Below are 27,697 nucleotides of genomic sequence, written 5' to 3'. Positions count from 1 at the left end.
TTTTTAATATAGAAAGTTTCTGAATGCAATGTTTAAAATAGACATTTTAAATAAAGTATGGAAAAATAATTTTTTAAAACCTGATCATTTCTTTTCGATATTTTCTCTCTCCTATCCCCAAGCCTGCTCCACCCACATTTCTTCCCATCAATTAAGTAGCAACTACAATTAGCTCAGTGGCTTCTTAGGTCATAAACCCTTCACTCTCTCTCCTACTCCTCAATTATTCCCTTAGCAATCCAATTACTTCTCTCCATATCCACTGCTACCATCCTAGACCAAGCCATCAGCATCTCTTACCTGGGTTACCACAATAAACATACCCTTCACCTCCCATCCCCGACTTTCTTTCAGTTCTTCAGAGGCCAGAGCCATCCTTTTAGGACAGAAGTCAGATCATACTATTCCTCTGCTCAAAACTCTCCCACGGCCTTAACCTAGCTGACCTCATCTACTCCTTTCTCTCTGGATTCTGATGTTCCAGCCTATTTCTTCACTTTGTCTGGAATGTTCTCTCCTGACATGCACACGATTCAGATTCTTTTAAATACATGTTCGAATATCACCTCTCAGCAACATGGCCTAAGAAATTTTTTTTTGGTAGTGCTAGGGATCAAACCCAGGGACTCACACATACTAGGCAAGTTCTGTGAGCTACACCCCCAGCCCAAGAATCACCCTTCCCTTTTTGTGTGGTACTAGAGATTGGATTCAGGGGTACTATACCATTGGGCTATATCCCAGCCCAAGAATCACCCTTCCCTTTTTGTGTGGTACTAGAGATTGGATTCAGGGGTACTATACCATTGGGCTATATCCCCAGCCCTCTTTACTTTGAAACAGGGTCTCACTATGCTGTCGAGGCTGGCTTTGAACTTGTGATCCTCCTTCCCCAGTCTCCTGAGTTGCTGGGATTATAAGCATGTACCACCATGCCTGTCCCAAGAGACCTATTTTAAATTGCAAATCTGCACCTCTACAGGCTTTCCTGCCTCTCAGTACCATCTTCATAGAATTTATCACCCGTTGACACAATTTTATTTATTTTAATGTCTTATCTTCCTATTAAGATGCAAACTATCCAAAGGGAGTAATTTTTTTGTCTGTTTTGTTCACTTTTCTATCTCCAGCACCTAAAATTCTCATATTTGATGAATATGCCAAATGGCCAAATATGAAAGTTTATAAACTGAAAAGTCCTAGTGCAAAAAAGAATACTAAAGATGAAATGTAAGTGTACCATAAATATCATTAATGCAATCCAAGAACAGAGTTGCAGTGAATGACTACATTAATGGCCAAAAGAATTCTCTTATGAGCAAAACTCCCTTTTATATAAACTGTGGCCTTATAATCAAATGATTTCAGATGTCTTTGGCATGTATAAAGAAAGCAAAAATGATTTTCCCAAGTTTGTCTAAAGTGCCTTTACATTGACATAAAAGTTATGGAATATTTAGATATTTATGATACTTCTAAAAAGAGATTTGCAAGAGAAAAATATAAAAATAAAAATGTACCAAGTTCTTCATTAAAATAGCTTAGACAAATCCTGTCCACACCAGACGGTGTGACTAGATCTGGACATGAGAGCTTAGGGCTTTTTACATAATTACAGGAAAACATTTGAATCAGTCTTCACAAACAGTGCCATAGTAACTGTTCAGTTAAAATCAACAAGCCATCTTCCAGCTGCAGATCCGAGTTCAGGTGAGAAAAGCAGCTGATGGAAAATGACTACATGATAGAGTTCTCACTCTATTTGCCTTTTTTGGTCTTGGCTGTCTTCTCCTTTCTTTTTTTCACGTGTTTAGGAATTTTGTTTTTTCTTTTCTCTCTCTGGGCTTCCTTTACCATCTTTTTTCTTTCCTGAAACAAACAAACAAAACTCAAAAATTCCATTCATTTGGAGTATGCATATTATTATTACAAACTTTATATTATTATAAAAACTCATGTGAAAGGATAAAAGTGAGTATAGCTTAACAAAATGAAAATGATTATAGGTTGGTGGTGGAACTCTGGGTAAAAATTGCCTTTGAGCTTTAACACAAATTTTTTGACAACCTAACAAATCTCTCTGTGGATGTTACTAAAAGTTTGTGAGGGCTTTTCTTTACAAGCTCTGTATTTTAATGAAAACAAAGAATGGAAAGAGACATGTCTCCTTTCTACGCCAGGAGCTCCTAATAGCAGCCTGCTCTCTGTAACCCTCGAAAGCAAAGTTCACACTTAGCTATTGAAAACTATTATTAGAGTTACTATTGATATTTTCTGTCCTCACAATTAGGCCGTATCCTTAAGCAAAGAGAAATGAGAGCAGCTGTGCTACCGCACTGAAGAAAAGGGGAATTAAAATTCTTGGCCAACCTTCTTATCAATGTCGGGGTCAGTGGTATGTTTTTTGCAATGCACGTGGTCTCCCTGCTCTTCAGAGTCTTCATCAGAGCATTCAGAGCTTCCAACATCTTCTGAATCAGAACAAATCTTCTCCTTAACTTGATTTTCTAGGAGTGCTGGAACCTTGAAATTAATACAGAAGCCAATTAACATGCTAATGCCAGAACTTGTTATTATTATTAAACTTGCTAATGTTAGAGTTTGGATTTCAGCTTTGCAATATATATTATGAAAAGTCATATCTTGTACCAAAACATCAAAACCGCAGAATCAACATGAGGGAGAAAGATGAGTAGTAGATATTCCAGTAGGGCTCAAGAAAAGACCCAAATGAAAGAAGTAGGGCTTTACTGGTAACCTAGATCAATAGCCAGAAAGAACTGTGCTGCTTCCAGCAAATCAGGATGGCTGAGCTGAGATCTGGAAGGATGTGAAACAGAGGTCAAAAATTAACATTTCTAGCAATAAACTAATCAATGTGAATGACAATATTAAACCAAGAAAAAATTTTCCCTGAAATTTAGCACTTTTTTTTTTTTTTTTTTTGAGACAGGGTGTGGCTATCTTGTACAGACTGGTCCCCCAGTTCCAGGGTTCAAGTGATTGCCTCAGCCTCCCGAGTAGCTAGGACTAAAAGACTGAAGGACTGTGCCATCATGCCCAGTTTAGCAGATTTTTTTTTTTCTTTGGGTGCTGGGGATCAAACCCAGGGCCTTGTGCTTACAAGGCAAGCACTCTACCTACTGAGCTATCTTCCCAGCCCCAGCAGATTTTTAAAGCAGTAGGGAGAAGGAATATTTTTTTTCCCACTTTTTTTTTTTCTTTTGTGGTGCTGGGGATTGAACCCAGGGCCTTGTGCATGCGAGGTACACACTCTTACCAACTGAGCTATATATTCCCAGTCCTTCCCTATATATTTTTATTGGTGTATTATAGTTGTACATAATGATGGGATTCATACATGTACACAATAAAACAACATGATTTGGCCAACATAACTCGCCAGCATTTCCCCCCTTCTTCACCATTTCCCACCTCTTGGACTCTTTTCTTTCCTGATCCCCCCTTGATTTTCAAGAGATTCACCCCAACCCTTCTTTTCTATTTCCTCTCTAGCTTCTACATGAGAGATAACACACAACCTTCAAATTTGACTTATTGTACTTAACATAATGGTGTCGAGTTCCATCCATTTTCCTGCAACTGACAATTTCATTTTCTTTATGGATGAATAAAACTCCATAAAACTTTATGAATGAAATGTGTATATATACCACAATTTCTTTATATCCATCCATTGAAACCTAGGCTATTTGCATAGTTTGGCTACTGTGAATTGTGCTGCTATATCATATATCACTGTATGCATATATCACTGTAGAGGGATGACTTCACTTTAGGATAAATACTGAGTAGTATAACTGGGTATGCCAAGTCTTTTGGGAAACCTCTATACTGATTTCCATAGTGGTTGTACTAATTTACAATTCTACCAAGTGTAAAATGGTTCCTTTTTCTCCACATCCTCTCCAACATTTATTGTTATTTGTATTCTTAACGAATGCCATTCAGTCTGATGTGAGAGGAAATCTTGGTCTAGTTTTAATTTGCATTTCCCTAGTTGCTAATGATGTTGAGCATTTTTTCATATATTTGTTGGCCATTTGTATTTCTTCTTTTGAGAAGTTTAATTCATTTGGTCATTTATTAATTATGCTATTTGATTTTTTTGGTGTGAAGTTTTTTGAGTTCTTTGTATGTTCTAGATATTAATCCTCTGTCAGAACTGTAGCTAGGAAAGATTTTTATGTAACTTCTCATTACATTCTTAATTGTTTCCTTTACTGTGCAGAAGTTTTTGAATTTGATGCCATCCCATTTATTAACTCTTGGCATTACTTCCTGAGCTTTAGGAGGTCCTATTGTGCCTGTATGTTGGAGTGCTGACCCTATGTTTTCTTCTAGGAGTTGCATAGTTTCTCCTCTAATTCCCAGGTCTTTGATCCGTTTTGAGTTGATTTTTGTGCAGGGTGAGAAGTAAGGGTCAAGTTTCATTCTTCTACATATGAATAACCAGTTGTCCCACCACCATTTGTTAAAAAGGCTGTCTTTACTCCACCTTCGTCAAGGTCAGATGACTGCGGATGTGGGGGTTTCTCTCTATGTCTTCTGTACCACTGGTCTATGTGTCACAGTTTTTATGCCAGTACCATCATTCAGTTTTTGTTACTCTAGCTCTGTAGTTTAATTGGAAGTCGGGCATTGTGACGCCTGTAGCATTCGTTTTTTTTGTTTAGCATTGCTTTGGCTATTCTGCGTCTGTTATTCTTCCAAATGAATTTTAGGACTGCTTTTTTTAGTTCTGTGAAGAATGTTATTGGGATTTTTTTTTTTTTTTTTTTTTTTTTTTTTTTTTTTTTTTTGCGGTGCTGGGGATCGAACTCAGGGCCTTGTGCTTGTGAGGCAAGCACTCTACCGACTGAGCTATCTCCCCAGCCCGTTATTAGGATTTCTGACGGGGATTGAAGCTATACATTGCTTTTGGTAGTATGGCCATTTTAACAGTATCAATTCTGCCTACCCATGAACATGGGAGGTCCTTCCATCTTCTCAGGTCTTCAATTTCTTCCTTCAGAGTCCTATAGTTTTCCTTGTAGAGGTCTTTCACCTCCTTGGCTAAAGTCATTCCTTTTTTTTTTTTTGAGGCTACTGTGAATGGAATTGTTTTCCTGATTTCTTTCTCAGTAGCTTCATTGTTGATACATAGGAAAGCTATTGATTTTTGTATGCTGATTTTGTAATATTCTCTGTTGAATTTATTAGCTCTAGCAGTTTTTTGGTAGAGTTTTTTTGGATCTTCTACATACAGGATAATATATCATCTGCCAACAGTGATTAATTTGACTTTGTCCTTTCCTGTTTTTATCCCTTTTATTTTCCTCTTTTGCCTAACTGCTCTGGCAAGAATTTCCAGAAATAAATAGAAGTGGTGAGAGTAGATTTCTTGTCTTCTCCTAGATTTTAAAGAAAATGCTTTGTTTTTTCCCAATATAAGGTTGGCCTTTGAATTTTTCATATATAGCCTTTATGATGTTTCTATCCTTAGTTTTTTCAATGTTTTTAACATGTTTTTATCGCTGAATTTTGTCAAAGACCTTCTCTATATCTACTGAGATAACGAAGTGATTTTTGTCCTTAATTCTATTTATGTCATGAATTAATTTATTGATTTGAGTATATTAAACCATTCTTGCATCCCTAGAATAAAACCAATTTGGTTGTACAATATTCTTAATATGCTGAATGCAATTTGCTATAATTTCATTAAGTATTTTTACATCTAAGTTCATTAGGGTTATTGGTCTGTAGTTTTTTACCTTCAAGTTATCTCTATATGGTTTTGGTGTAAGTGTGATATTGGCTTCATAGATGAATTTGAAAGTGTTCCACCCACTTGTTTCATGGAATAATTTGAGGAGTACTGGCATTAATTCTTTTTTTTAAAGGTTTGACAGAATTCAGCTGAAAATCCATCTGATCCTGGGATTTTCTTTGTTGGAAGGCTTTTAATTACTAGTTCTACCTCATTACAAGTTATTGGTTTGTTTAGGTTTTCTATGTCCTCTTGATTCAGTTTTGGCAGATTGAATTTATCTGGAAATGAATCCATTTCTTATAGATTTTTCAATTAATTGGAGTATAAGTTTTCAAAATAGTACCTAATGGTCTGCTAGATTTCTGTGATATTTGTGATTATTTCACCTTTATCATCTCTAATTTTATTATTTTGGGTTTTCTCTCTTACTCTAGAAGGGAACAATTTTTTTAAGAGGTTTCTTGCCAGGCATCATGGTACACACCTGCAATCCCAGTGACTTGGGAGGCTTGGGCAGGAGAATTCCAAATTCAAGGCCAGCTTCAGCAATTTAGTGAGGCCCTAAGCAACTTAGCAAGACCCTATATCAAAATAAAAAATAAAACAAATAATAAGAAAAGGGATGGAGGGCTGGGGTTGTGGCTCAGTGGTAGAGCACTTGCCTAGCATGTGTGAGGCACTGGGTTCAATTCTTAGCACTGGGTTCAATTCTTAGCACCGCAAGTAAATAAATAAAATAAAAGGTCCACCAACAACTAATAAAAAATATTAAAAGAAAAGAAAAGGGCTGGGATATAACTCAGTGGGAGAGTGCCCCTGGGTTTAATCCCAATTACCACCCTGCAAAAGAGCAAGATTTCCTTTATAAAAAGGTAATTGTACAAAAAGATTTTCTAGCAAGTTTTATCAAGCAAAATCTTCATGCTCTGAAATTTAAAATACAACTTCCCTATAGCACCTGTTATATTCAACTCAGAAACAGAAAATACTGGAATTCCTCCAATTCAATTCTTCCACAGAACAACCAATTTTCAAAAAGCACACTATGATCCTTCCACTAAAGTCTTTGAGTAAGAAAATGGAGGGTGGGGCTTCTCTAGCTTATAATCCCAGCTACTCAGGAGGCTGAGGCAGGAGGATCCCAAGTTCAAGGCCAGTCTGGGCAACTTAGCAAGACCCTGTCTAAAAACAAAAACACCAAAAAGGCTTGGGTATGCAGCTCAGTGTTTGTGCACCCCTGGATTCAGTCCCCAGTACTACAAAACAAACAAAAAACCCTGCCTTTATTACTTTCTAAATTAGAATTACTTAATCCCTACCCTTCTAAAATGCAAAATAAAAACAGCACTACAGGAATCCAGCACAATAAGACTGCTGAACTCATGAGACTGCTCTTTAGTAAGTTCCGTATTGTAACCACATTCCAGTTTTTTAGGTTGACCGTAAAAAAAAAAATCAAGAAGCACTTGGCTATCGTTAATAACTTCACAAATGAAGACTGGGATACCAAAAAAGATAAATACTTCTCCAAGAACAATAGAACAATTCAGGTACAAAATGAAAAAATAATTTTCAAATTTCAGCATTATGGTTATAAATATCACAAAAAATCATTTCTGAAAATGTCTATAGACTGAAAATTATTTCATTTAATAACAGGTCATAATAACAGGTCACTTAAAAACTTTTAATATTACTTGAAAATTTGAAAATTTTTTCACAAAAACAGTAACATGTTATTCATACCTTCTGAACTCCTGACAAATCTTTCTTCAATCCAGTGACAGTTTGATATAGAATCTTATAACCAAAAGGGAAAAAAAAAAGAATCAACATAAAACTAGACAGTGATATGTATACATATTTCACTGTTTAAGAGTAAACACTATGAACCAAATGTTATCTTCTGTGATAACAGAAAGGTTATTAACATTTACCTCATAGCAACATACAAAGTTTATAACATGGGTAATATTCTTATCCACCAGATATCTCAAGCCCACAAGTCAAATCCAATCAGCTATCTGGCAGTTGTGAGAGATAAACACTTGCAATCAACCTGACAACAGCAAATACTAACTCTGATTTGAACCCCATTAAGTGAAATGTTATCTGTTCCCCTCAAACAATTTCATTCTTCTCTTATTAGTAGATCTATACTATAAAAAGCTGGATTTAATTATTATTAAGGCGTTTTTAGGGGCTGGAGATGTGGCTCAGAGGTAGAGCACTTGCCTAGCATGTGTGAGGCACTGGGTTCAATTCTCAGCACCACATAAAAATGAATAAAGGTATTGTGTCCATCTACTACTAAAAAAAAATTTTTTAAGTGTTTTTAGTTTCATAAGGAAAAATCTGGAGATCATTTATTTTTTCTTGTTACATAAAGACCTATATATATTTTGTTTCTTAGCTGGCAAAACTTAAAATATTTATTATTGATTCTTGAGTAGGAAAATTTTTTCCTGAAATATGCTAATGAAATATATGTATTAATGGATCTAGTAAAACCTTTCATATCCTAGACTTATATATGATTCTTCCTTTTTCTAATTATAATGTGTTGAACTCATTCAAAAGTGTCAACTTCTTTTGAATATCAATCAATTCTCTTTACATCCAACTTATAGAGAAGACATGTTCACAAAACAAGATTAGAGGAATTCAATCTGTTTGGGACAGTTCCCGTCTTCTTTACACAAACCACACTGCTCACATTGTCTTGTTGAGCATTCATGGCCATGTCCTCTTCCTTCAACTTCATCATCATATCCACATCCCGCTCATAATTTTTAACTTCATTTAAGGTTCTAGGAATATATGCTCGCTTGAACACCTGACAGAAGGGAGAAGCAAAATAGAAACTGTTACTCATGTACTTGTCACATTCACCCAGCATCCTCACCACCATCAAGTCATGGAGAAATCTTTTCTCAGACACGTTGTCTAAAAACACTGGTGTGGCATCTGGATTGTGATGTGCCAAAAGCAATTTGTTACTAATGAGAAAACCCTCAGTTTGCATATGATTTATTTTAAGGAAGGAAAAAAACATAGCTGATTCAAGGTTTTCCTTCAAATAAGTGTGCCTCTTGTAAAAAAGTGCATCATTCACATATCTTCTAATGACTGTGAGCATTCACAGGAACTAGAGATTCGAGCATTTCCAATAGCTGTGGTCATTGTCAGAGAAAAGAAAGGTTTTGTGGATTCTCATGGTCTTGGTCTTTCTGGATTGTTCACCTAAGTGCACTGCTGTAGAAGCAGGACAATAAGATGATCATGGTGACCCTACCGTCCAGGGTGGTAACTCTGGTAATCTCTCAGTGTTCCTATTGTTTGCCATCACAACAGCATTCAATATTGCACTGAGGGACAGCTGCCCCTTCCGCATGCATGAGGACACAAACAGTGGAATCGACATGGACTTATTACCAAGTCTTCTGGTTTCCTGAAAGTAGGAGTTCAGGCTTTGAATTTGGTTTTTGAATCATTTTTTATAAACTTATTGATATATAGTTACTTGCAATAATCTATATTTATGGAGTATAATTTGAAGAGCTGTCACAAAAATTCATAAAACCATTACAGTGATCTTGAATATGTCTATGATTTCAATCATGCTGTGCTATTATCTCCCCATTTTCCCCCAGGCTTACAAGTATTCAGTAATTTACTTTTATTCACAAGACTACAGCTTGTGAATGAAATATTTTATGAATGCAATTAAATATTTTCACACTACATAATTATTTTAAGAATCATCACTATTGCTTATGTGAATAGTTCATCCTTTTTGTTGCTGAGTAGTACCCATAGTAGTTCTATGGATATGCTATTGCTTATCCACCCATATCCTAATAGGCAACTGAATTATTTCTGATTTGGGGATGTTAAAAACATCCCAAAACAAAACAAAGCTAAAAAAACAAAGCTATTATGAACACAAGCATATGATTCTTAATGTGCACATGTTTTATTTCTCCTGTGCCAGTAATACAGATTATGTGTTTTTGCTTTTTAAGAAACTGTCAAACTGATCTAGACAGAGGGTACTACTCACTGCATTCCTGTTCTCCTACATTCTAGCCAGTATTTGGTATGATTAGTCTTTTTAATTTGAACTGTTTTAATATAATAGCATCTCACTATAGTTTTAATTGCATTCTTCTGATATCTAATAATATTGGGCATGTTTTGTTTGCCACTTATATATCCTCTTTGAAAAAACATTTGCTTTAGGGCTGAGGATACAGCTCAGTTGGTAGAGTGCTTGCCTTGCAAGCACAAGGCCATGGGTTCAAATCCTCAGCACCGCCAAAAAATAAACATTTTTTTTTTTTTTTGCCTTTTTTTTTTTTGCGGTACTGGGGATCGAACTCAGGGCCTTGTGCTTGCGAGGCAAACACTCTACCAGCTGAGCTACCTCCCCATCCCTTTTTTTACCTATTTTTAAATGGGTATTGGTGATGTGATTTTCATTAATAAAAAGACATGTTAAACAAAGGTGGGGAAAAACCCACTATGGATACTTTATAAAAAAATACCCTGATTTCCTAGACTAAAATAATTTTTAGCATAAATATTTAAAATTTACCTCTTCATCTACATGATCTTGGTTAGACCTTTCTTCCTTCGTTCTTTGAGATGCTACTTCCATAGCCTTTAAAAGAAAACAAAAATTATAATATGAAAATTTACCTATGAAAATAACTGACTTTGCAAGTGTGAGGCATGGGGTTCAGTCCTCAGTACCACATAAAAATAAAAAATAAAAATAAAAACTTTTGAGTCCACCTACAACTAAAAAAAATTATTTTTTTAAATTTTAAAACTGCATCAAAGGATGCAACTAAGTGAAAAGGCAACCCATAGAATGGGAGAAATATCTGCAAATACCAGAATGTGTAAAGAACACCTTTATAACTCACTAGCAAAAAATCAAACCCACTTAAAAGTGGGCAAAGAACTTGAATAGACATCTTTCCAAAGATAAATAAATGGGCAACACATGTGAAAGATGCTCAACATCACTAATCATTAGGGAAATGTAAACCAAAACCATCCTGAGATACCATTTCACACCCATTAGGATAGCTACTAGAAAAAAAGTCAGAAAACAGTAAGTGTTGGTGAGGAGGCAGAGAAACTGGAACCTGTCCATTGACAGTGGGAATGCAAAATGGTACAGTTGCTCCAGTAAAAAATGTGGCTGCTATTCCCTGAAAATCTAAAAATTAAATTACCATATAATCTAGTAATTCTACTTGTGGCTATGTAAATGAAAGAATGAAAAGCAGGGTCTATTTGTACACTCATGTTTACAGCAGCATGACTCACAACAGCCAAAAGGTGGAAGCAACTCAAGTGTCCAGGGACAGATGAATAGATACACAAGAAGTGATGCATCTTCACAAAGAAAGAAATCCTGTCACATGCTACAACATGGATGAATCTTAAGGACACTATGCTTAGTCAAATAAGCTAGTCCCAGAAAGACAAGCATTGTATGATTCTATTTATAAGAAGTACCAAAAGTAGCCAAGTCATAAAGAAGCAGAAGGTGGTTGCTAGAGATGGAGAGTTGTGTGTGGGTATAAGTTTCAGGATGGGATGATAAAGAAGTGCTGAAGAAGTAATGAAGAAGTGATAGAGAGTGATATCTGCCCAATGATATGAATGTGGTTAATGCCACTGAACTGTATACTTAAAAGTGGTTAAAATAGTAAACTTTAGGTGTATCTTATTACAATTTAAATAATTCTAAGATTCAAAAAGTCCTTTCAGAAATAATGGGAAAGAATCAAAGACCAAAAAACTAACACATTTGTAATTAACCATTTAAGAAGGTTGATAGTCTATGTAAGGTTGCCAGATAATTAGGGTCAAGAAACCTGAATTTACCATTGGGTGTTTTGCTATATTTAAACTCCCAATCTGGGAAGTCAGGAGGCTGTCAAAATGAGTAAATTATACTTAGCAATCCGAGTTCCTCAGAAGTGTCACACAAATGCAAAATACTACTGCTATTTCCAACTTTCCCCCTTTCTCACCCCAGATTACCTTTGAGAGATAAGCATCCATATTCTCAGGTGTAATGGAAGGGTCTGTGATAAATTCAAAGAGCTCCCGCACTGTCATGACAGCAACAGCGTGCTTCAAAAAGAAATCTGTTGGAAGGAAAAATGTTAATGATGGCTTTATAAGGGAAAGGCATTATTCCAACTACTGATTGGAGAAAAAAATACATACCATCTCCCAGCAAATAGTTATACCATCTCCCAGCAAATAGTTTACATATCACTGCAATGAACAAGATTTTATGCTACCAGTTCAAGTACAAAACATACACAAAAAAACTGAGAAAATCACACCGTCTACTCACCACTGACATTGGCACAGTCTTTTCTCAAGAACTCCAAGGCATGTGGGTGGTCATGCTCCACAGACTGAGAAACATCAATGATGTACACACCTCCACCATGGTACCTTGTGGATCAGAGACAATAGCAGCTCTGAGATACTACTACTTTACTATGTTTTCTGTTCTAAAAATTCTATTCTTAAGAGTAAGGGAAATCATTCATAAAATGATCAAGGAAGAAAAGAAGGGGCTTGACTAACAAGAGACAAAAACGGAAAATTTCCAAAGCCCATTAACTCTTGTAGTGATTAAAAGAACACAGTCTGTTCTGTGACAAAGGTCACTGAAGGCAGGGACTACATTGTAACTGTTACCATGTGAAAGTCAACTTCAGAACTTTACACTTGAGTAGGACTTCTGGGATTGGGCTTTGTCTATTGTTTCAAAGGACATGAACTGACTTAGGGGAGGTTCCTAAAGGACAAAAAAACATACAGCATGTTAAATTCACTGAGATCTGCATGGACAAGTCTGGCATCCTGATACATTCTTCTCATGTATTGAATGACCTGCAGATACAACTCCCGAGCCTTGGATTCTGATAGCTGGACGTTTTTCAAGAGTGGTGCAGGCCTTGGATAAAGATAAAGTGAACAAAGATAAATGATCAAGACTAATATTTCCTAAGGTTTTACACTACACTGATACTTCTCCTCTATAACTCATCATGTGAACTATATGTGGAACAGTTAGTTTCACTACAAATATTCCACTCCAAAAAGCTGCCAATAAATAGATGCTTTCCCCATGCACTGAATAAAACATCCCTCAAAACCAGATTAACTTTGCCCTTCTGAAGCATTCTGAGACTTCAAAAGGTAAGCTGGTAATGCATAAGCACTAACACGTGAAAAAGATTCATGACAGAAATTATTCAAATGTAAAATATTCGCCTACTAGATAATTTAAAGCATGAAAAAATACAGGTCTGATATAAAATTCTAAGATCTTCTATATACTTACATATCATCTTTACCAATGAAACCCATGACAAGAACATGACTTCTTAGCATTATTGGCTCCGGACACGGTATCTCTGCTGTGTTTAACCTATGACATTGTAACACACAAAAAGATCAACTGAAAACCTGAAAAGTCATCTAAACAAATTACAATAGCTACAGTCTACATTATCAATACTGCTGTAGGGAAATAGCATCAGGACCTCATAACTGTATTTCATAAACTCTAAGACAGCAAGGATCTTAAGTAACACCATTATTTACCACCAAGAACAACAAAACTCTGGCAACTAAACTATTACATCCCACAGTCTGTATCTGTATCTGTATTTATGAAATAACAGCAGGGAAGTCTATAATTGTCTTTTGAGTTGATCAGCCTAAAAAAATGTTTACTACAACTCATTAGACTCTCTCACTTAAGAGCTAGTTGAGCATATGAAGATTTTGGGACTTTGAAAACAAATAGTACATGTTTAAATTATTCAATGTATAACGACCTCTGTATAGCATATAAGAAGTTAAAAGACAAAAAGGAAAAGGAAAAAACCTCCAAAATTTTAAGGAAATCTGATCTCAGTTATGTGCCATTTCTTTATTTTCATTAATGTAAACAAAAAATATAAAAGCTGAGCAAGGTGACACATACCTACATCCCAGCTACTTGGAGGCTGAGACATAGGACTACTTTAACTAGGAGACAGAGATCACCTTGGGCTAAAGTACTAAGACCTTGTCTCAAAAACAAACCAAAAAAATTAATATGTAAATATGTTCAAAATTGGAATGAAATAAGAAAATGGACACACAGTTTAGAATTTTACAAGATTTGTCTAAAACACCAGTAACTATTAAAAAGGACATATTATCATCACCAATTATGTCACTTTTCTGTTTAAAATCCTGTAACAGTTCTTTATCTTCCTTAATATAAATTCTAATTATTTTCACATGGCTTACAAGGTTCTTTGAGCAGGGTGTAGTGTAATCCCAGTGGCTCAGGAGGCCGAGGCAGGAGGACTGCAAGGCTCTTCAAACGATTAGCTTTAATAAATAAATATGAACTGTGGCAGAATTCTTCTTCAACAGATTCTCAGAATACACAACAGGTAGTTGCTATTTGTCAGAAATCTGTTTCTTTTGCTTAACTCAGCAGATCTAACAGACCTAAATAGCCTCAGGAGACCCTCCCTTTGGGACCTGCTGGTGGAAAGGCTGACACACATACACATCCCAGTTACCTGATTAAGTTCCTCATTTCTTTTTCTGCCCATGTTTTCACCATTTTTCTAGGGTTTCCTTTACAATAGCCACGACGAAATCTTGAGCAAGAAAGTATTTGTTATTTCAACCAGTTCATTTTTCCATTTCAACATTTTTAAAAAGCAATTAAAGAAACTTGGGAAAACAAAACTAAGCTCACCTGAATTCCCCACTTACATACTTATCCCGATCTTTAAACACCAAAATAGAAGTTTTATAAATCTTGATTGCTCTGCTCTCCCCATTTATTGTGCTAGCATGGTATACATTGGCCTATTTAAAGTCAAAAAGAAAACCAAAAAAAATGTTAAGTAACTACTGTGTTTTACTTTTCCAATCTATTTGATTCCAACCTTAAAAGTCCAGTGAAATGAAATAACATGCACAAGAAAAATGTGAATTAAAACATGAAACATCATAGACCCCCTATATACAGTGACATACCACATTAAAAATTTAGTCAACACAAGGCTGCATATGCCTAGGTGGTCCCAAAAAATGTTACCTAGTAATGTCATGGCCATCTTAGTTTTATATATACACTCTACCAAGTTCTCATAAGACCACTTTCTCAGAACATATTCCATTGTTAAGTGATTAATGTACTACATACATAGTAAAATTCAATTTAAATATATGAGAAATGATTTCAGTTTTAAATCTCATGGATGTGAAGAATATTAAAAGACATTCTTCTATCTACTAATTCCCGCAGAATGAGTTGCTAACTGAAAAATGCCATGTGTACCCTTTCGATGTACATATACAAAGAAAAAATGAAAAAGTGACTCATTGAAATGAGACCATAAGCGCCCCCATCTCTACCAGCAATTTATTGGGGGGTGCAGGGCGGGGTACCAGGAATTGAACCCAGAGGCACTTAACCACTGAACCACATCTTCGGCCTTTTATTTTTTTATTTTGAGACAGGATCTCATTAAGTTGCTTAGGGCCTGGCTAAGTTGCTGGGGCTGGCTTTGAACTTGTAATCCTTCAGCCTCAGCCTCTCAAGCAGCTGAGATTACAGGCATGCACCACCACACCCAGCTCTTCTTAGCAATTTTTAAATTAAGACTCAGGATCACAATGAATTGCTGGGCATGACTAAATTCAAAGATAAAATACAGCAATTATAGTTTTGAAAAGACAGTTTCATATACAACTTCCTTTCTAGCCTTAACAATTAATAAAGCCAATTTCAGAAACATTATATTAAGCTATCCTGACCTGTGTATGGCTTGCTTTCTTCCCTCCCCTCACCCTCCATGCGTGCTCAAACCCAGGGCCTTCTATATGCTGGGAAGCACTCTATAACTTAGCTATACCTCCAGTCCTTTCCTTTCTTTTTAAAGGCACAATTCATTTAATAAGTGCCAAAGTTTCATTTGTTATTTGAAATAAGAAAACTAACATGAAAACATTGTCATCCAAAGAAAAGCTCACTTCTTTTCCTGTGCTAATGCATCCATTTATCTCTGATATGATTCCTCTAGTCAACATCTTGAATAAAATCATTCTTGTTCTGGGATCCAAAACCTAAAGAGAAATACAAAAATTACAAAATCTAGAAAGATGGTTCCAAATCTTCCTCTACACATGTGACAATAAACTGAAGAGACAGGTTATCCTGACTGACTAAATAAAGGAGTCACTATCATCAGGGTGATTTTAGTCACTCTGATTTTTAGTAACTCATATATGAAAGTGAGGTGACAAAGGAACCAGAGACAACAAACCAGTTTCATCAAGTTATGGAAACCAAAGCCAACAAATTTGAGAGAAGGAGATATGGACTCTAGACCAACATTAGCTAAGAGAAATCACCTAATTTTACATTTTCTAGTCACTATTTTAAAAGAAAATAGGTAAAATTATTTTATTTTATAAATATATATAAAAATTATACATATCTACATAATATATAATAATATATCTTTTTAACCCAATATATCTAAAACACTATCAAACATGTGATCAATATAAAAAAATCATTAAAATATTTAACTTTTTTTATTACAATAAAAGCTTCAAAATCCAGTATGTACTAATAGGCAACTTTAAACCAGGGGTCAGGCAGTGCTCACTTTATAGCACACATACTAAACCAGGGTCAGCACCCTATGACCTTACAGGCCAAATCTTGGCTAAAGCTGATTTTTCTACAGCCTGCAAGCTAAAAATGGTTTTTACATTTTAAAGTGTTGCTTAAAAAAAAGGCCATTCAACAGACACACTAGATGACCTGTGCTGCCTATAGGATTTACTGGCCCTTTGAAGAAAGTCTGCAGACCCCTGCTATAATGGATGTGTAAATCAGGGTAAAGGTCAGAATAGTCAGTCTTAAACAAACAGAAGGCAAGGAATTTAAAGACTGTTTTTGTCTATGACATTGAAGCAGCCCAATATTTGTATGCAGTTTCAAGGGACACCAGCAAGGGCTCCTTGTGGCTCAAACAGATCTTTCAGTGCCAAAAAGGAAGAGTATAAGCTAGCCAAACTTAGCTAACCTTTAATGAGGTAGCTGGGGTCACACCAGAAACTTAAGGGTAATATAAAAAACACAGCCTTGGAAGACTATATGCCAAACTACAACCATTACAACCTAAAGAAGGGAGTGAGTGAATGGGCACTAATTTCCATCTTTCTCTATTGCACAGGTAAAGAAAGAGGAGGAATAAAACTGGCTGTATATAGGAATCTAGGTAGAGCCCTGCAAAATTAGTAGGTAGATAAGGGACACAGAAGGAAGGAGCCACACACCAAATGGCTCATGGAACAAAAAAGAAAAATAACAACTGTAAAGGTAAGTATTTAAAAAAGACAACTTAAGACTCAAGCTATACACTCCATCATTCAAAATTAATCTTGAAAGAAAAAAAGCAAAGGATTTTCTAAGTTACAATCTTTAAAAATTAAGACTGCCTCACCTCTCTGGGGGACCATACTTTATTTTCAACCACAAACACAAAATCACACATAATAAATCACAGGTCAATGCAGACACAGACTCAGACCCTGCTCTTGCCTAATGGTGGAATTCTTTAATTGCACAAATGGTCTGGGTCTCAGAACCATCAGGGGAGGTTCTACTCTCCTGGGGGTTGAGGTGCATGATAAGGAGGGGTGCATCTGTCTTAAACCAAGGACTTGAGGGTGAAGAGACTTCCATTCCAAAATCTGTTTGTATATATGAGTATGGGTGGGGAGGGACTGGAAGGTGGCAATAATAATGTTTTGGCCCTTTTTATCACTTTTTTCTTATCAAAAGCCTAGGCCGATGCTAACATCCAATCATATTCTTCTGCATGTGGGAAAAGTCAGAGGTTAATTTTCTTCCCTTCTTGAAAAATTAAGAAGAAAACAAAGTCAAAGAAAAAGATTTGTAGTGAGAAATCTGAAAGCATTACCTCTCTTTTGTTCTCCCTACAAGCAATTGCATTCACCCACCCACTCCAGCTCTATGGCAGATAATCAACAATCCCTATTTGCTGGAAAGTTCACAAAATTCCTACAGGTAGATTACTAGTCTGATAATTTGCTTCTAAGAAGGGGAAAACACATAGTGGCTTCACAAGGTCAGGGTAGGATGATGACTAATTTATCTACTAATGGTGCTATTATAAAGCGAAACAATATCAAAACTATAAAAAGGAGTAATTTTAGGTAACATTAGCATTAAGCAAGAAGGATGAAAGCAAACTATAATTCAAAGAGGAAAGAAAGGTTAATTTTAAATAAAAGCTTACAACACACTTAAATTGTACCTGTTCTACAGTTGCTCTGTCTGCCTTATCTTTGATACGATACCTAACAGAAAACAAAAAAGTACAGTTAATATAGTCAAAATTCTGTGAAAGAAGCCCAAATAAAGATTCTAAACGTACACACATCATTTTGTGAAAATCCCTAAGTAAGTTTTTCTCATAGGAGATTTCAGGTAAATTTCACTGCATATTGTTCACTCAGAGAAAACTTCCTTTATTTCCCTAAATGTGGGATTCAATTCTGTAGGGTAAAAGGAGTACATATGAAGTATGAAAAAGTATCCCCATGTTCCAGAAATAAAAAAGCAACTGGCTTAAGGTGTAAAGTGACAAAGAATATACAGTCTGTACTATCCTTCAAATCTTTAATGAGTCTAACATTAGACTCATTAATAAGTCATTTATTTATAAGGCTTTCTCTTTAGAGACATCTTTTTACAGAGACAAGTTTTTATCATTTCAAGATGGTCTTAAAATGCAGACTGATTTTGCTTCAACTCATATTAAGTGACTCAATCAAGCACATGTTAACCCACACTAACAAAGATTCAAATACGGAAGTCAGGTCACAGAAACAGGTAACGATAGAGGTTCTCAAAAAAGCTGACACCTTTCAGTTAAAGCAATAAATTATAGGAAAATGTGTTTTTAAGTTCAGTTTTAACGCTGCTAGTTGCATTAGAGCAGTGTTATTTTTGATAATGATGATCATATTAGACTTAATAGAGATAGATAAATCTTAAACAACTGACTTTAAGAACAAAAGTACAAACCAAAATAGTTCTCAGTTATATCATGATTTTGTTTCTAATCTTCCCTTGGATTTTTAAAATTACTTCATTGAAGGAAACAATTTTTAATAAATTCTAAAAAGAAAACATTTTTACATATTTATTCAAAACTGAAATCTACATTGTTACCTTCATCAAAGTACATTTGTGAATTTCACAAGATGACAGTTTTACCACATATTTCTTAAGAATACTCATTTAATATTTTCAATTTACAAAGGTATAGGCTACCCTTATTTATGCCAGAAATAAAAAAGGATATGATTGAATATCCTTTGCAAAACAATTATTTTACTTAATCTAGAACTAGTCCCTATCACCCATATTTTATAATTAAAATATTACTTACATATCTGCTTCCTGTTGTCTAGACTTTTCAGTGACTTTATTTATGACAGAATCAGTAACATTTAGCTTATCTAAAAACAGAAGAAAGCCACAATGTATACATATATAAGGTGAAAAGACATTAACAATCTCTCTGAATAAGACTTCACTCCTTTTCCTTCCCTTCTATATTTTCTAAAGATAGTTAGGATTACAGTTAGGATCTTAGTAATAAAAAATGTCAGGTATTATCTACACAATGAAAAAAATGTGATGTCTTTAAACAACACTACATTTAATGTCAAAATTTTAAAGACTTAAAATATAATGTCTTTAAAAGTAAATTGTATTTCTCTGTAACAAGCATTGTCACTTTTATTACAATAGCTACAGTTTTTTAGAATTCTACGAAATTCTAAATATAGAAGTACTTCAAAAATACTGTATCTGCATATTAAATTCCAAACATTTGTTAATACTTTTGCATAATATAATGTAACTGCCACAATTTCAAATTTAATTCTGAAATCTTTAGTCTCATTTTCAAGTTATAGGTTCTTGATGGTAATGAGGACCCTAAAATACTCATATTCACTGATTTAGCATTTATTGAGTTTATAGGAGAGACACTGTATTATGTTTCTAAAGAGTCAAGGATCTATAAGAGGAGAAAGACCCTGGGCTTGGTGGTGCATGCCTGTAATCCCATCTATTCAAGGGGCTAAGACAAGAGGTTCACAAATTTGAGGCCAGACTAAGTAACTAACTGAGAGTTTGGCTCAAAAAAGAAAAAAAAAAAGACTGGGATAGAGCAACCCTGGGTTTAATCCCCAGCAACCAACCCCCTAAGCACACAAAGAAGTGGTAGTTCAAATCAGCATTGATTCCTTGCATTCGCCAGCTCAATAAATGATTAACTCCTCCATAAAAAGTCTCTAGTAAAACAAAATGGTATTTTCAATATGCTACTATGAGATGATTCTACTACAAAGTCTAACACAGAACACATAAGAACTTAATAAGTATCTGTAATTTCATATTCCCACAACAAATGAGAAAACAGAACTAAAAAAGTAGAAGCCACAACTTTAAATCACTAACAGGTTTTGACTTTAAGTAGTATTACTGAATCAGTAACATTTGAATACATTCATTTCAATAAGACTATATAATACCTCATGGTTTTTGAAAGAATTTCTTCACAATCCACTGAGGTTATGTATTTTATTAACTCACCTAGATTAATTTTATTTTCAAATTTCCGTAAGACTTTGTCAGCTGGAGTAGACATTCTGGCTGAACTGTAGTTGGAAATCTGTCGATTTGCCTACAATAAAGAAATTTAGAATGTAGGACACGAGTAGTAAATACAAACCTAAGGTTCCCTAACACATGCTTTTTTCCCTTTGTTCATAGTTAGCTATTAGACCATTAATACACAGGAATACATTTTAAAAAGAAAAATATCACCCTTGGGGCCACCACATACCAAGAGGGAACAGGACTAAATGGCCCCATGGGTACCCCATAAAACTCAGTTACGTAACAGGGCACACAAGAGGATTATGTCTTGGTTGGGGAAATCTCCAGGACTGGTTTACCTGCTACAGATTCATCTCCTAGCAACACTCCCCAAGGGAAGCAAAGGAAAATGGACATAACTGGAGAACATCATGCTAAGTGAAATAAGCCAAACTCGGAAAGTCAAGGACCATAAATTTTCTCTCATATGTGAAGACAGAGAGAAAAAAGTGGGTAGAGGGAAGGTAGGGGTTTCTCATGAAAATAAAGGGAAGCCAGTAGACTAGAGAAAGGGGTGAGGGGAGGAAAAAGGGAAGTAATGTAAAGAAATTGACCAAACTATATTGTTATATTGTGTGCGTGTGCAAATATAACAACATATCCCATTATTATATTTAATTATAATGCACCAATAAAAAAGTACATATTTATGGGAGAAAATAATTTTAAAAAATGAAAAAATATCATTCAAATTTGCTCAAGACTTTTTTTTTTTTTTTTTTGTCTTTATCTTCAGTACTGGAGGTTAAGTACAGACTTGCTCTACCATTAAGTACATCCCCAGCCCCTTTTGAATTTTATTGAGACAGGGTCTCACTAAGCTGCCCAGGCTGGCCTTGAATTTGTGATCCTCCTGCTTCAGTCTCCTAAATTTCTGGGATTATGGGCAGGTGCCACCAAGCCCAGTTTAAAAATATTTTTTAAAAAGACATTTGAAATAGAAGAAGGTTAAGTTACTGTCTAGAACAAAGTCCACGTAATGTTGTTTACATCTCTAAATGATTATCAATAATTAATTAAAATGAATGTTTCTAACTTGACCAGTTTATAGACTTAAGAATGTTCATTTACTCACAAACCTATTTCTAAGAATTTCATTTTGGGCCTAATATCTCTTTTTATTTTTTTGATTATTTTTTATTTTGAGACAGGGTCTCTCACTAAGTTGCTTAGGGCCTAAGTTGCTGAGGCTGGCCTCAAACTTGTAATCCTCCTGCTTCAGCCTCCTGCTTCAATCTTCCCTGGTATTACAGGAATGTGCCACCACACTTGGCCCTAGGCCTAATATGTCAAGGGAGGGAAAAAAACAATACAAGGTTTGGCACTTAGACTAGTGCTATGCAAAAACTTAACTAATGGCAAAGAGAGAGGCAGAGACAACATCTAAAACTCATAAATGTAGCAAAGATAAAAAGGGTCTAATAATTACCAATTCAATAATGTTAGATGAAGCTGGAAGGCTGTTTCTAGCTTGATTAAAACTTAAAAATAATTTTCTTTTAAACTTTAAAAATACACACATTTTTTGGTACTGGGGATTTAATCCAGGGGCAATTTAACATTCAGCTACATCCCTGACCCATTTATTGATTGACTGATTGATTGACTTGATTTTTGAGACAGGGTCTAAGTTGCCTAGAGCCTCGCTAAGTTGCTGATGCAGGCCTCAAACTTGCAATTCTCTTGATTCAGCCTACCAAGTCACTGGGATTACAGATGTGACTCACCACACTCACCTAAAAATAATTTTTAATTAAAATAATACATGTAGATACACAGTAATATCATAATACATGGCAAAAAAACAGGTAAAATTTTATTTCTACAGTGCTAGGGACTGAACCGAGGTCCTCATGCATGTTCGGTCCTATCACTGAGCTACAACCCTAGCACAAATAGATAAAAATTTTTATTGTTATAATTCCAACAAATAAAGACACTAGTTTACAGTTAAGCATATATACTTGCAATCTTTACTTTTTTTAGCTTTCTTAAAAAGGATGGTTAAAAAAAAAAAAGTATCATAGTCAATGTTGAAACTGCTCAAAGACTCACCAATGAATCAACAGAATGACCAAAACAAGAACACAATTAAGAATGAAGTTTCTTCAGTTATTTTAAAAATGAATACAATCTGCTTTATAAACTGTTTTAACAGCCAAAGGAATACTGTTGTATTTCTTCCATTCCATATCTTTCAGTAACTTTAATACACCATGTTAATCTATGGCTCTGAAAACTTCTAACATATTCATTTAGTACTTCCAAGTTGAGAAGTGGACTCTACATGCCTTGGTAACTTGGTTTTTGCATGTGGCACATCATGAATATATTTCTACCTCATTAATATAGTCTTCTGGGGTGGGAGGGGTAGGGGGGAAGGGAAAAAAAAAATAACAGAATGAATCAAACAACATTGCCCTATGTAAATTTATGATTACACAAATGGTATACCTCGACTCCATGTACAAATAGAGAAACAACATGTATCCCATTTGTTTAAATAATAATTTAAAAAAAAATATATATATATATAGTCTTCCATTGCAATATATGTTATGGCTGCAAAATATCCCCTTGTGCAAATCAGTCCCACAGTAAACTTAATCAAGGTTGTTTCCAATGTTTCTCTGCCACAACCTTGGAGACTCACTTGTGTAAATAAGTTTGGGCATACCACTAGAAGAAATGCTGGTCAAAACATTTGTAAGCTTTTAAAGTTTTTATCATAGATCAGTTTTTCCTCTAAATTGTACCTATTAATCTGACTATCAATTATGTATTTTGTGTTTTTGTTAGTTTCATCGGTGAGAAGTTGGTATCTCTACATATTTAATCTGTACTTCTTGATTTACTAAGGAGTTTGAACTTTATTTCTTAATAATTCCCAACTATTCATGTCATTTTCTGTGGACGTTTTAAAGCTTATAATCTTGTGCTACTATGTATTTACTTATTTAGGTACTGGAGATAGAGCCCAGGGCTTCACACATGCTGAGCAACTGCTTTACACTGAGTTGTATTACCCACAACCCTTTTAATGTTTTTTTTTTTGAAGACAGGATCTCGCTAAGTTGCCCTGACCTGTAACTTAAAATCACCCAGCTCTTATAACACTCAATGATTTCTGATTATGTAAATAATCCAAACTCAAGAAATTATGAGAAATATGAAAATGACAAAGAATGAAAATCAATCAAGACTAGGGTTACAGGATAACATAACTTGAAAAAACTTCAATTACTCAATTCCAGAACCACAAAAAGTCTTTTTAAAAAAGACAAACAGAAGCCAGGTGCAGTGGCCCATGTCTGTAATCTTAGCAACTTGGGAGACTGAAGCAGGAGGATCTTAAGTTCAAAGCCAGCCTCAGCAAGTTAGTGAGGCCCTAAGCAACTTAGTGAGACCCTGTCTCAAAATAAAAATAAGAAGGACTGGGGATTATGTCTCAGTTTTTAAGGACCCTGGGTCCAATTCTCAGTACCTTCCCCCAATTAAAAAAAAAAAAAAAAAAAAAAAAAGACAAATAGACAATATAAAGATATACAGAATCTTTTAAAATACCTGTGGGTTACTCCCTCCATTCCAGACATAACTCTTGGTGAGTTTTCCAACTCCATCATCCCAGTCCCAATCACTGTCATCATCATAGTCCTCCTCTTCTTCCTCTTCAACTTTTATCTCACTATCACTCTTCTCAGTCACATTATTTTGAAGGTCTTCAAACAGAATGCCATCTTCTGCTTTCATCATCTTCAAATCTACATTGTCACTAGAAATAACAATGTTTTGGCATGTTTGCAAATCCTCACCTGGACTCACATATGTAGTTACTAAATAATGCTAATAAATCTGAAACATTCCTCACAATATATCTCCCAGACCTAAATATAAAAAATCACTTATGGAGCTGCTCCAAGACAAAAAACAAAAACGAAAACAAAACATTTCTAGCAAAATTTGGGAATATGTCTGAACTTTGAATTCAATACCACTTTGCAATACAAGAAGCTATATCAAAATTGATGAGACACAAAGAACTCGAAATCACAAAGATCAGGGACTACAAAAGCCAAACACTACATGTGAGTGAAGTTGGCTGAATATAAGACAATAGAAGTGGGGACTGTTTAAAGAGAGAGGTCCAGGGTAAAGGCAGCACAACTAACAGGGTCTTCTTTCTCCATGTAAGAATTCAGACCCTGTATTATTAGATTGTCTTGGCTTTTCAAGAGAAGACAAAAATCTGGATGTTTGTGTAAAATGTTTCATGTACCCAGCACTTTCAATTTTTATAAAACAAAATGTAGGGGCTGGGGAGAGATAGCTCAGTCATTAGAGTGCTTGCCTTGTAAGTACAAGGCCCTGGGTTCAATCCCCAGCACCCCCCCCAAAAAAAAACCAACCAAACAAACAAACAAAATGCATACCAAATATGTCTACAGGCCTGAAATTCAATAGAGGTATTGCCAGTTCATATAGAAAACAAGGACAGAAATCATATGGAAAAACTAATAATATGCACTACGTAAAAACAATCACACAGGTTTAAATAAATTCAAATATCAATCCCAATAAATTAAGCAGCTATGGCTCTGAGAGCTCCAAATCCCCATAGGCATGGGTAGGAAGAGAATCCCTCAACACCTGTAATTTACTAGAATTTCATAAATATGATCTACATAATCTATAAATTAATCCTTCAATTACCAATTACCTAAAGTAGCATGTTAAAGTTACAACTTTGCCCCAGGGCTTCTCAACCTCAGTAATCCTTTGCTATGACAGACTATCTTGTACATGGCAGGGATTCAGCATCATCTATGTCCTCTGTGTACCACACACCAGTAATGCATACACCCACCCAGCTATGAGCGACAACAATTTCTCTAGAGATGTCCAAAAGTCCCCTGCAGGTAGCAAAATCATCCCCAGTGGAAGAACCCCTGGTTTTATCCTCACAATATCCCATGTGGATGGTAATTTTTATTTTTTTTAAATGGTACTGGGGATTAAACTCAGAGCTGCTCTACCACTGAGCTACATTCTCAGTCTTACTTATTGATTCTGGTACTGGGGATTGAAGCTGCGGCCCTTTACCACTGAGCTACATACCCAGCTCTTTTTTTTTTTTTTGAGGCAGGATCTCACCAAGTTGCTGAGGGACTTGCTAATTTGCTGAGGCTGGCCTTGAACTTGCCATTATCCTGCCTCAGTCTCCCAAACTGCTGGGATTACAGGTATGCACAGAGGCACACATGCCCTTTTTATTTTTTGAGACAGTCTTGCTGAGTTGCTGAGGTTGACCTTGAACTTGCAATCCTCCTGCCTCAGCTTCCTGAATAGCTGGGATTATAAGCATGTACCATCTCACCTGGCTTGGTTGGTATATTAGTGCATTCTCATTATCATCATCTATTCTAGCTGCTTTGTTTCTTCTTCCCACTTAAATTCTTCCATAAGGTCTTCTGTATGTTGATCTGTAATCATAAGACTGAAAAGCCCTTCTCATTTGTTGTTGTTGTTGTTAGCTAAACACTATTCATCCTTCTCATATCAGCTTGCTATCTCTCACTTGCTCAAGAAGTCTTCCCTATTATTCACCCATTTTTCCTCCACACTACTTACTCAATTCTAAGACAAATAATTTGTCTAATTATCTAGTATCAGTTTTCCTTGCCAGGGTACAAGCTCTACATCCATCAGGATAGCGTTTACCAACACATCCCTACCACCTAACACTAGATCTGACACACAGAAAATAGTGAAAGTTTATTTACTGAAAAATATACCAATTAATAAATAAAATCCTTACCAAAAAGTACAAATCCTTTTCTTGGATTTCAAAATAGCAGTTTCACTTTCCTTTTGAGTAGGACTTATTCTTCACTGCTCCTTCCCTAGAACCCACATCCAATTTACCACCAGATCTGTCACTGCTATCTCCAAATTATATCTCTAAGACTCTATCCAGCTCTGGTACCTATCATATTTGAACCTGATTACTTTCAAACTGGTCTCTGTTTCATTCTCATTCTCCATGACCATATTCTACACAGAAGAATGATTCCTTTAAATCACAAATCAAATTACATCTTTCCCCTGCTAAAATCCCTCCTCTGGCCTTCTATAACATGTTGAACAATATCTTAACTCCTTGCCGTCACTTGTAAGGCTCTACATGACCTTCTCATTTCCCTATCTCAACCACTTCCACTTTGCTCTAGGCACTGTTCCTTTCACCAGCAAGAGGGATTCCACCATGGGATCTCCGAACTTGTTATATCTGCCTGGAATGATATTCCCTTGTCATTTAAATCTGGACCGTATCCCTTCCCTGGCCATTACTTAGTATATTTAAATGTATTTTAATTACTTGTATGATACATATCACCATTTTACTTTTTACAAATAACATGTTCTCCCTTCCATGTCAACTTTCATCACAGTAGACTTGGGTTTGTCTTGTTCAAGATTATCTGCAGCCCAGGATAAAACCTGGTACACAGGAAGTGCTCAATAAGTACTTGAGGATGTAGTTAAAATACAAAAACCTACGTTTTCCAGTTGCTACTCCCAATTCTATTTTTCGGCTATACTAACCGTCCTGGTAACCCGCAGTCCTTCGACAAATGACTCACTGAACTACGACCTAAAACGGGAAGACTCGGCCGGGATGCGGACGAAGCCGACTGAGACACCCTCGGAACCACACGTACTGAGAAAGCAGAATCTGAACAGAGTGGGAGTACCCCACGGTCGCCTACCCGTCGGAGGAATCCGCGTCGTCGAACTGCCCGGGGACCACCCGGCTCATCAGCAGCCGCCGGTAGTCCATGACAGAAGGCACCGAGCCCTCAGCGCCCCCGGAGGCCGCCCGCTCTGCACTCGGACAGGAACGGCACAGAAACGGTTTTGCCTGTAGCGAATCCAACTGCCGCTCCGCGAACCCCGCCTAGCAAACGGTTCGGAAGCCCCCACACCCACGGCGCCGGCCACGAGGACCAACAGCTCCAGCACCCTGAACCATCCGCCGACCAAGAAGCCACGCCCCTGGCGGAAGTCCGACATCACAGGAAGTCCCGCCC

General features: G+C 35.9%; 1 protein-coding gene across 2 annotated transcripts; it reads right to left on the bottom strand.

The window, feature by feature from the left end:
* Positions 1 to 1,600: 1,600 nt before the first annotated feature.
* RIOK1 (RIO kinase 1) lies at positions 1,601 to 27,670 on the bottom strand. Of its 2 annotated transcripts, none has more exons than XM_079147534.1 (17): positions 27,377 to 27,670; positions 24,174 to 24,381; positions 20,544 to 20,634; positions 19,330 to 19,399; positions 18,190 to 18,232; positions 15,869 to 15,961; positions 14,586 to 14,698; positions 14,404 to 14,484; positions 13,164 to 13,250; positions 12,636 to 12,773; positions 12,162 to 12,265; positions 11,840 to 11,946; positions 10,374 to 10,439; positions 8,493 to 8,612; positions 7,523 to 7,576; positions 2,371 to 2,523; positions 1,601 to 1,869 (listed from the first exon to the last, which is right to left on the bottom strand). In XM_079147534.1, the coding sequence occupies exons 1-17, from the start codon at positions 27,445 to 27,447 to the stop codon at positions 1,759 to 1,761; spliced, it is 1,710 nt and encodes a 569-aa protein (XP_079003660.1). In that variant the 5' UTR covers positions 27,448 to 27,670; the 3' UTR covers positions 1,601 to 1,758. The 2 variants fall into 2 exon arrangements, 1 of the variants encoding a protein (XP_079003660.1); XR_013765131.1 differs by lacking the exon at positions 1,601 to 1,869 and adding an exon at positions 6,261 to 6,357 and having other exon boundaries at positions 2,370 to 2,523.
* Positions 27,671 to 27,697: the final 27 nt, after the last annotated feature.

The sequence above is a fragment of the Sciurus vulgaris genome (assembly GCF_902686455.1).
Source record: "Sciurus vulgaris genome assembly, chromosome: 7".
Classification (NCBI taxonomy): Eukaryota; Metazoa; Chordata; class Mammalia; order Rodentia; family Sciuridae; genus Sciurus; species Sciurus vulgaris.
This window is presented reverse-complemented; position numbering and strand designations above follow the sequence as displayed.